Source organism: Centrocercus urophasianus, unplaced genomic scaffold (assembly GCF_019232065.1).
Source record: "Centrocercus urophasianus isolate 14NV4802_14NV808 unplaced genomic scaffold, USGS_Curo_1.0 seq_1269, whole genome shotgun sequence".
NCBI lineage: Eukaryota > Metazoa > Chordata > Aves > Galliformes > Phasianidae > Centrocercus > Centrocercus urophasianus.
The window spans coordinates 703-13,971 of NW_024884441.1; the positions used below are offsets into that span (position 1 = coordinate 703).

At 43.9% G+C, this 13,269-nt stretch overlaps 1 protein-coding gene across 2 annotated transcripts; it reads left to right on the forward strand.

The window, feature by feature from the left end:
- Positions 1-4,708: 4,708 nt before the first annotated feature.
- On the forward strand, positions 4,709-13,262 carry LOC122156527 (sodium- and chloride-dependent betaine transporter-like). Of its 2 annotated transcripts, none has more exons than XM_042811301.1 (4): positions 4,709-4,884; positions 5,489-5,626; positions 6,620-6,722; positions 12,646-12,755. In XM_042811301.1, exons 1-4 carry the CDS (start codon positions 4,744-4,746, stop codon positions 12,684-12,686), a joined length of 423 nt encoding a protein of 140 aa, XP_042667235.1. In that variant the 5' UTR covers positions 4,709-4,743; the 3' UTR covers positions 12,687-12,755. The 2 variants fall into 2 exon arrangements, with proteins under 2 accessions (XP_042667235.1, XP_042667234.1); XM_042811300.1 differs by lacking the exon at positions 12,646-12,755 and adding an exon at positions 12,762-13,262 and having other exon boundaries at positions 4,717-4,884.
- The last annotated feature ends 7 nt before the right edge of the window (positions 13,263-13,269 follow it).

Sequence of the window (13,269 nt, forward strand, 5' to 3'; positions counted from 1 at the left end):
ATCTGTGTTCAGCTGGTATAAATCTTCCTCTCTTGCTTACATACAATGTGTCTACCAGCAGCAGCAGCGCATTCCTCCTGGCTGGATCCTGCCCATCAGGCTGCCCTAGCTGAGTTTGCTTTATCCTCTTGGATGCCCCTGCTACAGGCAACCTCACATTGTTATTTATGGATTGCAAAGGCTCTTTAAAAGCAGCTGCTATCCAAATGGCACACAGTTCCTACAGTGCCCCAGCAAATGTCCTGCCAGCATTTTCATGGTTTTGGCACAGGCGTGGGCACTGCAGGTTTGGGACAGCAAGAGAGCAGACACAAGCTCAGAGCTGTGGCCTGGCACCAAGGTCATCATGTACTGACTTCCTGTGGATGAAATTCAGTACAGATGAATGCAAATAAATGCAGCTTGGGAGAAAAGATTTAAAAGAGAGAGTTTTGTCATAGGCTCTACACTAACAGTTCAAACAGGATGTACTGTATTGTGATTTAAATCGGCAGACAACCCAGCACCATTCAGCTGTTTGATCACCCTCTCCCTTCACTCTGGGGATATGGGACAGAAATGGAAAAAGATAGAACTTGTAGGTTGAGATAAAGACAGTTTAATCAGACAGAAAAATAAGAGAAAATTAATAATAATAATAATTACAAAAAAAAGTGATGCACAGTTCAGTTCTCACCACCAACTGACTGATGCGCAACCCATTCCCTGAGCAGCAGCTGTCCTCCCAGCCAACTCTTCTCCATTTTGTTGTTCAACATGACACCACATGGTGCAGCTGTGGCCAGTCTGCATCAGCTGTCCTGGTTCTGCACCCTGCCATCTGCTTCTCCCCCCTCACTGGCAGGGCAGCACCAGAAGAACACATGTGCTGGGCTCTGTGCAGCACTTCACAGTGACAATCAGAACATCAGCACGTTACCATTATTCTCATCCAGAATCCAAAACACAGCACTGTACCTACCACTAGGAAGAAAATTAACTCTATCTCAGCTGAAACCAGGACATATTGAGAAATATTTCCTGGACTATGTACTTCATCTGTGAAACACACTGTTTCTGGGTGGGGAAGAAAAGAAAAATCTTTGTCCCTTTCATTACTTGCAGTTGTTGTAAGCTACTTCCAATATTCTGAGAAGGAATGGGGACTGCACAAATCCTCTAGCTTCTAAGTTGCACAAAAAGCCAACGCTGAGTGATTGAACTGATGATTTCTTTAGCTTGATTACTTTTCCATATCCTGTGAAAAGCAGAACACGTAAAAGCTCCCATTACTGTACTTTCTGAGGCTGTTTGTGTCAGTGTCCATCGTGTTTCACCACAACACCCTACTGTTTGCCACAGTGGTCCTGGAAACAAAGGACCTGATGGGAATACTACAGAGAACAGGGATGGGAACAGGTGGACCCATGCTGTAACTAACTGTAAGGTTTGTGTTGTTTCCTTCCTGGAGAATAGACGTGCGCTGTGTCTTTCTTTTGGCCTGGCATCTTTGTGTTTCTTTACTCACTACGTCCCTCACTAGATCTTAGATCCAAAATTTGCAGTGAAATTGACTTCAGCCGCCAGTGTGAATTAATTTATCCATCGTATATCTGACATCATGGTGTGTTTCTGTGGAAACACTGTACGGTGTAAGAGACTGCGCTATGCCACAGCCATATCATTTATCTCACTCTCCTTTTTTTCCTACCTCATGGAAGATTTTGGCTTTGTGGCAGAACATATTTTTATATTATCTCCCCTTCATCCCCAGCATATTTTCAGAAACGTTATCTGAAGCCTCATGGGATTTGTAGCTTGGAAGTTTTAGGGTTCTGTTTTCTGATGTAGGCTGGGATCCTACACAAGGCTGCATGTCCCTTGATATGCGCAGCTTGTTTTTGCTGGAAGCTACTTGTTAACTTGCCAACTCAAGATGGGAACCATGAGGTATTCAAAGAACGTGCTCCTCCCCATCCCTCTTTCCTAAATGCTTCAAAAGCTGGTTTTAAGGGAGCTTTCCTGCAAATATTAGTCATGGGATACAGAAAATAACACAAAGAATTACAGAAAAGAAAAACATGCTTAATGTGCTTTTGTAGAATTCACACGAAGGAAAAAGATCTTGGGACTTGGTTCTAAGACAGAAAAACATAACACAACAAAGCACATTAAATACTAAGCACATGGTAGTGTGGCAAGTCCTCTAGGATAAATTTTTGCCCACCCTTCTGGTATGAAAATGCGAGGAGACAAGGTCTCAGCTCATTTGGAGATAGGAACTCTGGCAATGAGTTCACAATTGGATGAACAACCCTAAAAGAAGAAGCAATTCTTTATCAGTTAAGCATTATGATAAAACTTCAATAAGGCAAATACAGTAACCATTTCTATGGGCAAGTTATCTCCAGCTTTTTGTTTAATATTGCCCTATTTTACCTGAGAAAGTCTGATTTAGTATCTCTAGTAGTTAGGAAGATCTTTGTGCATTCTTACTGGTGCATTCTTATGAGGATCTATGATCTATGAGGATCTTATTCCTTGAAGACATCCTAGAGCTAGAAGGTCTGCTGATTTCCACTTGCATTATGCTATCTTCTCTATATATCACTGCATGCATTTCAAGTTTATGCTTTGGTTTGAGAAGAGTCAGTGGATAGGATCTGATCCGTGGAATGATTTTTAGATGCTCTTTAGAGGTATATCCCACTCTGTTGAATCATGGGGTTCAGGTGGGTGCAGGCTAATATGGGCTACGTAAGAGAAGCTGACTTATTTTTAAACCCTGACATTAACTTGAACCCTCTGAATATTTCTTGAACACAGGGTCAGATCTTTCCATGGTGTTGTGATGTGTGTACAGAAGTTAGACTTTAATTTAATGGGCCAGTCATGCAACTTAGGGGAACAGTGAGAGGAAGAAGAGATCAGGCATCCATAGATTAACTTGCATTGAACAGAACAGCAATACTTGCAGATGGAAGTCTTGTTTTCTAGCAGAGTTTGGATTTCTGGGTCTTTTGGTTTTATGCCAAAAAAATAAATATTCTGTGGAAAGCAGGCTCTTCATGACAGGTGAAACACCCAGTTCACCCAGTGTGGATTCTTGACATAAACTCTTCGGTGCGTTGAGCTGGTAACAAAGAGAGGGTTTTATTTGGTGTTCCCTGCTCTCTTTGTTTCTTGCATCACTGTGGGCTCACACATTCCCGTGTGTTCCATCTGCAAGAGCTTTCCCTTGTTGACCTGTAAATCAAATACCCCTCAAGCTAGGGTCTGCATTCTCTGACTTACAGATGCTGTTCTCTGAGGGGCAGGTTATTTATTTTATGTCAAGCTTTCTGGAAAGTTATGGCTGAAATTAAAAGCCTCCATCTGTATTTAGCCACAGGTGAGCATTCTGGATACCAGGAAGTCTGTCACATGCTCTTATTAGGGTAGCCATGTTTTTTGCCAGGAAGAAACACTGAGGATAAAGAAATATGGGATCTGATATGAGTTGTGATTGAAGGAAACAGCAATGATCTTACGTCCTCACTTCTGACTTTGTCTCTGTGCTGGCTGGTGGCCAAGGTGCCAACCGCTTCTACGACAACATTGAAGACATGATTGGTTATCGGCCATGGCCTTTGATCAAGATATGCTGGCTGGTGTTCACCCCGGGTCTGTGCTTGGTAAGTGCGTGCAGTTATGACAACAAAACAGATTGTTCTGGGTCCCCACATTCTTCGTAGGAAAGGCTGATTTGTCTTCAAGATGCTACTGTCATTTTATCAAGCTCCTTGTGGAGAAGTACAAGTTTATCCATAGCTGAGGTGTCAACTTTTTTCCACTGTAAAGCCTCATCTTTTGCCTGGAAAATTAATTCAGCCTGAAAAGCCATTGTTTACAGGAAAATATATCCTAAAAGTCTGAAGAGTTTTGGTCAAATTATTTTTGAATAGAAGACTGGTGAGTGTTACACTGTTGTGAAAAACTTGTTTCAGTCCATGTTCCTGCAGCCTCCCATTTTCTGTTCATAAATATCTTTCTATGGCCATTTGCTTTCTGTGTTATTAAATCTCTTTGAAAACTTTTCAGACAACTGTATTAAAGAAAACAAACAAACAAAACAACAAAAAATCTTCAAAGATAAGTTCCCACCTCTTTCAAGTTCATGTCCAGTTTTACTTCACTGACATTTACAAGTTTTCTGTGCCAAATTCTGATTCCACGTCTGATCTTGTGGATTGTTTCCTTTGTCATCAGTGGGAATACAGACAGGATATAGCTACAGTTTACAGAAGAATTCTGTTCCTCTGTCCTTGGAGTCCACTAGGAATTGAATATTGGGGGAATTTTCAAACTAAATCTGATTCAGCCCAAATTATTTGAGTGTTCTGTGGCTAGAGACCCCCAAGATGGACGAGTCTGTACCTGGCACTTCTGAAATGCTTCTGAAAAGGACAGCAACAGTTTCTAACCTCAACATGACTAAATTTCAGTCTCTGTGTTCCCAGACCCTCAAATCTGCTGCCAATTTTGCTTAGGTTGAACCCCCATGGAGCCTGTGGAGAAGCCTGGACTTAGCTGAGAAAACTGTGCATGCAGTCAGCATACATCAGGCTCTGGCTTGTTGCAGTGAGCAATGGCCATGCTAGCTCATGTACAACAGCACACTCATTGCCACCTAGCTGGCATGTGCAGGGCCAAGGATGTAGATGTTATCTACATCCTCTGTCACTGTGCTGTCTGCAGTGAGGTCTGCAGGACCAGTGCTTTCAGATGTGGTTATGCTGCTGTTTGTTGGCAGGTCCTGGTCTGGCTTTCATAGCATACCCAACAGCAGTAACAATGATGCCCGTGTCTCAGCTTTGGTCCTGCCTCTTTTTCCTCATGCTGATCTTCTTGGGACTGGACAGCCAGGTACAGCAAGCTAACCCTCCTTCTCCAACTCCTAAGTGTCTGTTGCCACTCTGCACACGTCTTCATGCCTGTGGGAAAGGATTAGGTGGTTATATGCTTTGCTGGTACCTCAAATACATTCTCCACACTGTCCACAGCTGTTTCACACCACAGATACTCACAGCCAGGGCTGAAGAGAGGCCAGTGGGTATATGTGGTGGCATCTCTGTTTGGCATCTTTATCTTCACATGTATGCGAGGGTGTCCCAGCACATCTCCATTTGGGGAGTGGTCTTGCATCCACCTCTTACCCTCCAGGAGGAAAACCCAGCAGAGCAGTGTGAAACCCTGGTATGCAGGCTCAAGGGGAGAGGGGGTGTCCTGGCCTGGCTGCCAAGCAGGGCATTCTGTTCAGGCTCTACTTCGTAGCACCTAAACCTTTGAACCTCCACTTCTCTTTGTTCCCTGAATCAAAGTCCCCTCTTTCCTTACCTTGTTGATTGTTCTCCTTCACGCTGGCCTAGCTGTCTTGGGAGAAGTCTCCAAGTCTTGAGGAGAAAAGGACAGTGAGCATGTTCTTGGGGAAGGGAAGACATTAGGCTTTGTAACCTATATTCTCCTACAGTTTGTCTGTGTGGAAAGCATGGTGACAGCTCTCATTGACATGTTCCCGGGAGTGTTTCGAAAGAAGGGACGTCGGGAGCTGCTGATCCTGGCCATTGCGGTGATGTGCTACCTGCTGGGCTTACTGCTGGTCACTGAGGTAAGAGAGGTGGAGCTGGGCTACAACCAGACACCAGAAATCCTGCATGACTGCTCTGGAGGAGCACTTAGAGGCAACAGGCTTGTCTTTGATGCTTTTGTTTATCCTTTATTTTCAGTGCATTAGCAGCTGTCTCTCAGCCACTGTCGCTGATGGTGTGATGCTCCTGCACCTGTTATGGAGCCACAGAGACAGCCCCTGCAGCTCGATAAGGCTGCCTTATGCAAATATCACCTTGCTCAAGCAAGCTGAGTTGCATATTCAGAAGCTGTTCTAAGAGCAGTGATCACTTGCTGGTTGTTTTGCATGAGAAGCAGGGTGGCAGGAGGGCAGGATGGGGTAATGAGTGCAGCATCATCTTGCCTCAGCCAAGGGAGAGCCTGTTGTCTCTGGACCAGAAGCAGCAGAGTTGTGTTGATGCAATGCCACGCATGTGATCAAGAGAGCTTCAACTGTGAGAAACTGAACTCAGGGATTCCATGGATTTGGTATGCCCCTCATGTGGAGGCATCTACACCCATTGTTGCAGCACACCACCTTATATGTGTTGGGATGAAGGGATTCCACTATTCTGTCAGTGGATAGAGTCCTTCAGCACCCTTGGAAAGCATCTGCTTGACTTCTGTTGGCATGGCTTTCTCTTTGGAAAACACACATGGAAATATGAGGCGACTGAATTCTAGAGCTAGCTGATGGCAAGTAGACAGGGCTCAACCCAAGAGATAGGGGCAGCAGGAAGTGATGTGCCTGCCATCATGGGGTATGGACCTTGAGAAATATGTAAACATGGATGCAGGCAAAATAAGGTATCATCTGAATATCCTGGCAATCAGGATCCCCATTTCTTAGATGCAGAGATTTTCACTGTCATAGTGCTTTGAAGTAATGCTGGAAACTTGCTAGGTGATTAACAAACAAAACCAAACCAATAATGAAGTGCTCCTGTGGACATGGAAACCTGCTATGACTCCCTTTTCTCTACCTCTGTTACAGGGTGGGATGTACATCTTCCAGCTCTTTGATTACTATGCTGCTAGTGGCACATGCCTGCTATTCCTGGCCATTTTTGAAGTCATCTGTGTAGGATGGGTTTACGGTAAGTAGAGGACAAAAACCTGTGCTGCTGCTTCTCAAGGCTGGGACTGGGAAAGTGGAGGTGGATGGAGAAGATTCACCACTCCCTTAGGAAGCAAGAAAATGCTGTAATTACCCTCTTTCTTGTCTGGTTTCCAGTGTGTTTCCTCACAACATTTTTTAACTGCTCTACATTTAGAGTAGAAATGACTTTTCCATCTCTGAAGCTTCCTTATCTTGTGTTACATTGCTGCTCTTTCCATTCATCCTATGGGTTAGAAAACCAGCTACGGAAGAGTGACTGATGTTCGTCAGACTCTGTTTCAGTCTGTACCCTGTACCTCTGGTTTAATCCTGCCAGTTTGTTTCACACAAAGTGCTGGAATACAGACTTGCTGTGTGCCACTTCTGTGATGATGCCCGCTTTATATTTTTCACGGGCTGTCCCAAAAGATGGCAGTCCCACGGGCTGATGGCAGTCCCAAAAGAAATGAATGGGACTGCCTTGGCACTCAGTGAGGACTGTAACCAAACCACGCAGGAGCAGAATTAGGCTGAGCTCAGTGAACTACCAGAAGGAAAGCAGTCACTTGTTGTTGTGCAGTAAGCAGAAAATCCCGTGGTATCCAGGAAGGTCTCTGCCCTGCTGAGCAGTGCATGAGCCCAACAGGCTGCAGTCCCCCTCACTGAAGTACATACTGAGGCTGGTGGTTTCCAGGAGAAGGGGTTAGTTTTGTGTGTTATGGAGCAGAGGCTTCCTGTCCTTGGCATAATAGAATCATAGAATCATTAAGGTTGGAAAAGACCTCCAAGGTCATCTAGTCCAACCATCAGCCTGTCACCACCGTGCTCTCTAACCCATGTCCCTCAGTGCCACATCCACATGCTTCTTGATATGGCAGTCCAGCATCTTCAAGGATAGCATAAAGTCATATAGATGAGATCAAACTGACAGCATCCTTAAAAACAGCAACTGCTGGCTCCTTGCTGCATCAGGTATTGTGCCCTGATCAAACTAAGGAAAACACTGCAGGCATGAGCATCATTCATATCTTTTTTTTTTTTTTTTGATAGCTAACATTGGATGTTTAGCGAGGAGTACATGGGGAGTATAGTAAGTTGGCAATGATATTTTCTGGGAATATTCTTCCAACTTCTAAAAACTTGTAAGTCAAGGATTTCCAGAGCTGAAAGTAAAATCTTCCTATTTATCTTCTGTATTTTTTTGTAGTTGGCTCATGTAAGCGTTTATCATCCAAAAAAACCCTACAGCAAGTAGTTCCACAGCTCGGTCTGTTGTGGTATGAGGTATCACAATCTTTTGCTTGTTTTGAACCTGCCACCTGCCAGTTCCTTTTTCTGCCCCACAGATCTTACTTCAGAAGAGACAGGAGAATAGTCACTCCACATTTGCTTTCTTTGGTATGTGTGGTTTTACAGGGTTTGCCATGGCTGTAGTGCACTTGCTGATAAAGATGTTCTCATGCCATATTCTCCAAACATTCAAACAAATCGAACCAATTTCTGGTCTGGAAAGACTTCTCTCTCACTGAAATAGGAGCAGGTTCTGCTGCTTCTGTTTAACCTTCCAGGGATGCAAGAAAAGTGTGTCTGTAGGAGAGATTTATTCTAGAGAGATATCCTGGGAGGGAAACTCAACTGAGAGCTTGCAGGGCCAGACCTTGGCCAGATTTGAATTTAATCAACTTCTGTAAGTTCCCTGTGAGATTTCTAAGGAGAAGGAGATTTCCATCCATGCATAACAGGGCTTTGCTATCACCACCCTGAGCTACATTAAATTTACATGACAGTTTGCCCATTCTTCCCTCCTTCTGCCCTGCTCCTCGTGGCAAGTAGCCATTCCATGGGTCTGATTCTGGGCTGAAATGCAGACAGTAGGCTGAGACGGGCCATCTTAGTAGAAAAGATGTGCCTACTGCCAACTACTGCTTTTTTCCCAGCCTCAGAATTGGCAGGACCAAGCCTCTTGCTTACACTGTGAAGAATTACAGCGTTTTCGCTAACACAAATACACGCTCTGAGTTTCCCCTCTCCCAGCACATACGCCAGCCGCCCACCACTTGGCAGCCTCCCTCTGCTGACAGGCAGATGCTCTTGCTCAGATCTAAGGCTTTCCTCACGTACTGCTCTCTGCCTGCACAAGGACCTCACAGCATCCCACCTGCCAATCCTGTTTGCTGCAGGGAGGGACAGAGGTGATTTGGTTTCTTCCCCCACCTGTGTCCCTTCCATTTTTGGCGACACAGCCCTCGTATAAGTGGGTACTCTTCTTGTGCACTCGGGCTGCAGCATGATGCCACAGAAACATGGTATGGGAGTGATGTTTTCATTTTTCAGGCAGTCACAGCATGCATATTACGATAAGCTGTTGCAGGAGAAAGCATGTGCCTCCATCGCTGCATGAGAGCTGGGGCTGAAGCCCTTTGAACTGTTTACAAAGCTAAAGCAAACTGATGCCAGCAGGCACCTGTGGGTGGCTGCAGGGTGAATCTGTGTTCAGCTGGTATAAATCTTCCTCTCTTGCTTACATACAATGTGTCTACCAGCAGCAGCAGCGCATTCCTCCTGGCTGGATCCTGCCCATCAGGCTGCCCTAGCTGAGTTTGCTTTATCCTCTTGGATGCCCCTGCTACAGGCAACCTCACATTGTTATTTATGGATTGCAAAGGCTCTTTAAAAGCAGCTGCTATCCAAATGGCACACAGTTCCTACAGTGCCCCAGCAAATGTCCTGCCAGCATTTTCATGGTTTTGGCACAGGCGTGGGCACTGCAGGTTTGGGACAGCAAGAGAGCAGACACAAGCTCAGAGCTGTGGCCTGGCACCAAGGTCATCATGTACTGACTTCCTGTGGATGAAATTCAGTACAGATGAATGCAAATAAATGCAGCTTGGGAGAAAAGATTTAAAAGAGAGAGTTTTGTCATAGGCTCTACACTAACAGTTCAAACAGGATGTACTGTATTGTGATTTAAATCGGCAGACAACCCAGCACCATTCAGCTGTTTGATCACCCTCTCCCTTCACTCTGGGGATATGGGACAGAAATGGAAAAAGATAGAACTTGTAGGTTGAGATAAAGACAGTTTAATCAGACAGAAAAATAAGAGAAAATTAATAATAATAATAATTACAAAAAAAAGTGATGCACAGTTCAGTTCTCACCACCAACTGACTGATGCGCAACCCATTCCCTGAGCAGCAGCTGTCCTCCCAGCCAACTCTTCTCCATTTTGTTGTTCAACATGACACCACATGGTGCAGCTGTGGCCAGTCTGCATCAGCTGTCCTGGTTCTGCACCCTGCCATCTGCTTCTCCCCCCTCACTGGCAGGGCAGCACCAGAAGAACACATGTGCTGGGCTCTGTGCAGCACTTCACAGTGACAATCAGAACATCAGCACGTTACCATTATTCTCATCCAGAATCCAAAACACAGCACTGTACCTACCACTAGGAAGAAAATTAACTCTATCTCAGCTGAAACCAGGACATATTGAGAAATATTTCCTGGACTATGTACTTCATCTGTGAAACACACTGTTTCTGGGTGGGGAAGAAAAGAAAAATCTTTGTCCCTTTCATTACTTGCAGTTGTTGTAAGCTACTTCCAATATTCTGAGAAGGAATGGGGACTGCACAAATCCTCTAGCTTCTAAGTTGCACAAAAAGCCAACGCTGAGTGATTGAACTGATGATTTCTTTAGCTTGATTACTTTTCCATATCCTGTGAAAAGCAGAACACGTAAAAGCTCCCATTACTGTACTTTCTGAGGCTGTTTGTGTCAGTGTCCATCGTGTTTCACCACAACACCCTACTGTTTGCCACAGTGGTCCTGGAAACAAAGGACCTGATGGGAATACTACAGAGAACAGGGATGGGAACAGGTGGACCCATGCTGTAACTAACTGTAAGGTTTGTGTTGTTTCCTTCCTGGAGAATAGACGTGCGCTGTGTCTTTCTTTTGGCCTGGCATCTTTGTGTTTCTTTACTCACTACGTCCCTCACTAGATCTTAGATCCAAAATTTGCAGTGAAATTGACTTCAGCCGCCAGTGTGAATTAATTTATCCATCGTATATCTGACATCATGGTGTGTTTCTGTGGAAACACTGTACGGTGTAAGAGACTGCGCTATGCCACAGCCATATCATTTATCTCACTCTCCTTTTTTTCCTACCTCATGGAAGATTTTGGCTTTGTGGCAGAACATATTTTTATATTATCTCCCCTTCATCCCCAGCATATTTTCAGAAACGTTATCTGAAGCCTCATGGGATTTGTAGCTTGGAAGTTTTAGGGTTCTGTTTTCTGATGTAGGCTGGGATCCTACACAAGGCTGCATGTCCCTTGATATGCGCAGCTTGTTTTTGCTGGAAGCTACTTGTTAACTTGCCAACTCAAGATGGGAACCATGAGGTATTCAAAGAACGTGCTCCTCCCCATCCCTCTTTCCTAAATGCTTCAAAAGCTGGTTTTAAGGGAGCTTTCCTGCAAATATTAGTCATGGGATACAGAAAATAACACAAAGAATTACAGAAAAGAAAAACATGCTTAATGTGCTTTTGTAGAATTCACACGAAGGAAAAAGATCTTGGGACTTGGTTCTAAGACAGAAAAACATAACACAACAAAGCACATTAAATACTAAGCACATGGTAGTGTGGCAAGTCCTCTAGGATAAATTTTTGCCCACCCTTCTGGTATGAAAATGCGAGGAGACAAGGTCTCAGCTCATTTGGAGATAGGAACTCTGGCAATGAGTTCACAATTGGATGAACAACCCTAAAAGAAGAAGCAATTCTTTATCAGTTAAGCATTATGATAAAACTTCAATAAGGCAAATACAGTAACCATTTCTATGGGCAAGTTATCTCCAGCTTTTTGTTTAATATTGCCCTATTTTACCTGAGAAAGTCTGATTTAGTATCTCTAGTAGTTAGGAAGATCTTTGTGCATTCTTACTGGTGCATTCTTATGAGGATCTATGATCTATGAGGATCTTATTCCTTGAAGACATCCTAGAGCTAGAAGGTCTGCTGATTTCCACTTGCATTATGCTATCTTCTCTATATATCACTGCATGCATTTCAAGTTTATGCTTTGGTTTGAGAAGAGTCAGTGGATAGGATCTGATCCGTGGAATGATTTTTAGATGCTCTTTAGAGGTATATCCCACTCTGTTGAATCATGGGGTTCAGGTGGGTGCAGGCTAATATGGGCTACGTAAGAGAAGCTGACTTATTTTTAAACCCTGACATTAACTTGAACCCTCTGAATATTTCTTGAACACAGGGTCAGATCTTTCCATGGTGTTGTGATGTGTGTACAGAAGTTAGACTTTAATTTAATGGGCCAGTCATGCAACTTAGGGGAACAGTGAGAGGAAGAAGAGATCAGGCATCCATAGATTAACTTGCATTGAACAGAACAGCAATACTTGCAGATGGAAGTCTTGTTTTCTAGCAGAGTTTGGATTTCTGGGTCTTTTGGTTTTATGCCAAAAAAATAAATATTCTGTGGAAAGCAGGCTCTTCATGACAGGTGAAACACCCAGTTCACCCAGTGTGGATTCTTGACATAAACTCTTCGGTGCGTTGAGCTGGTAACAAAGAGAGGGTTTTATTTGGTGTTCCCTGCTCTCTTTGTTTCTTGCATCACTGTGGGCTCACACATTCCCGTGTGTTCCATCTGCAAGAGCTTTCCCTTGTTGACCTGTAAATCAAATACCCCTCAAGCTAGGGTCTGCATTCTCTGACTTACAGATGCTGTTCTCTGAGGGGCAGGTTATTTATTTTATGTCAAGCTTTCTGGAAAGTTATGGCTGAAATTAAAAGCCTCCATCTGTATTTAGCCACAGGTGAGCATTCTGGATACCAGGAAGTCTGTCACATGCTCTTATTAGGGTAGCCATGTTTTTTGCCAGGAAGAAACACTGAGGATAAAGAAATATGGGATCTGATATGAGTTGTGATTGAAGGAAACAGCAATGATCTTACGTCCTCACTTCTGACTTTGTCTCTGTGCTGGCTGGTGGCCAAGGTGCCAACCGCTTCTACGACAACATTGAAGACATGATTGGTTATCGGCCATGGCCTTTGATCAAGATATGCTGGCTGGTGTTCACCCCGGGTCTGTGCTTGGTAAGTGCGTGCAGTTATGACAACAAAACAGATTGTTCTGGGTCCCCACATTCTTCGTAGGAAAGGCTGATTTGTCTTCAAGATGCTACTGTCATTTTATCAAGCTCCTTGTGGAGAAGTACAAGTTTATCCATAGCTGAGGTGTCAACTTTTTTCCACTGTAAAGCCTCATCTTTTGCCTGGAAAATTAATTCAGCCTGAAAAGCCATTGTTTACAGGAAAATATATCCTAAAAGTCTGAAGAGTTTTGGTCAAATTATTTTTGAATAGAAGACTGGTGAGTGTTACACTGTTGTGAAAAACTTGTTTCAGTCCATGTTCCTGCAGCCTCCCATTTTCTGTTCATAAATATCTTTCTATGGCCATTTGCTTTCTGTGTTATTAAATCTCTTTGAAAACTTTTCAGA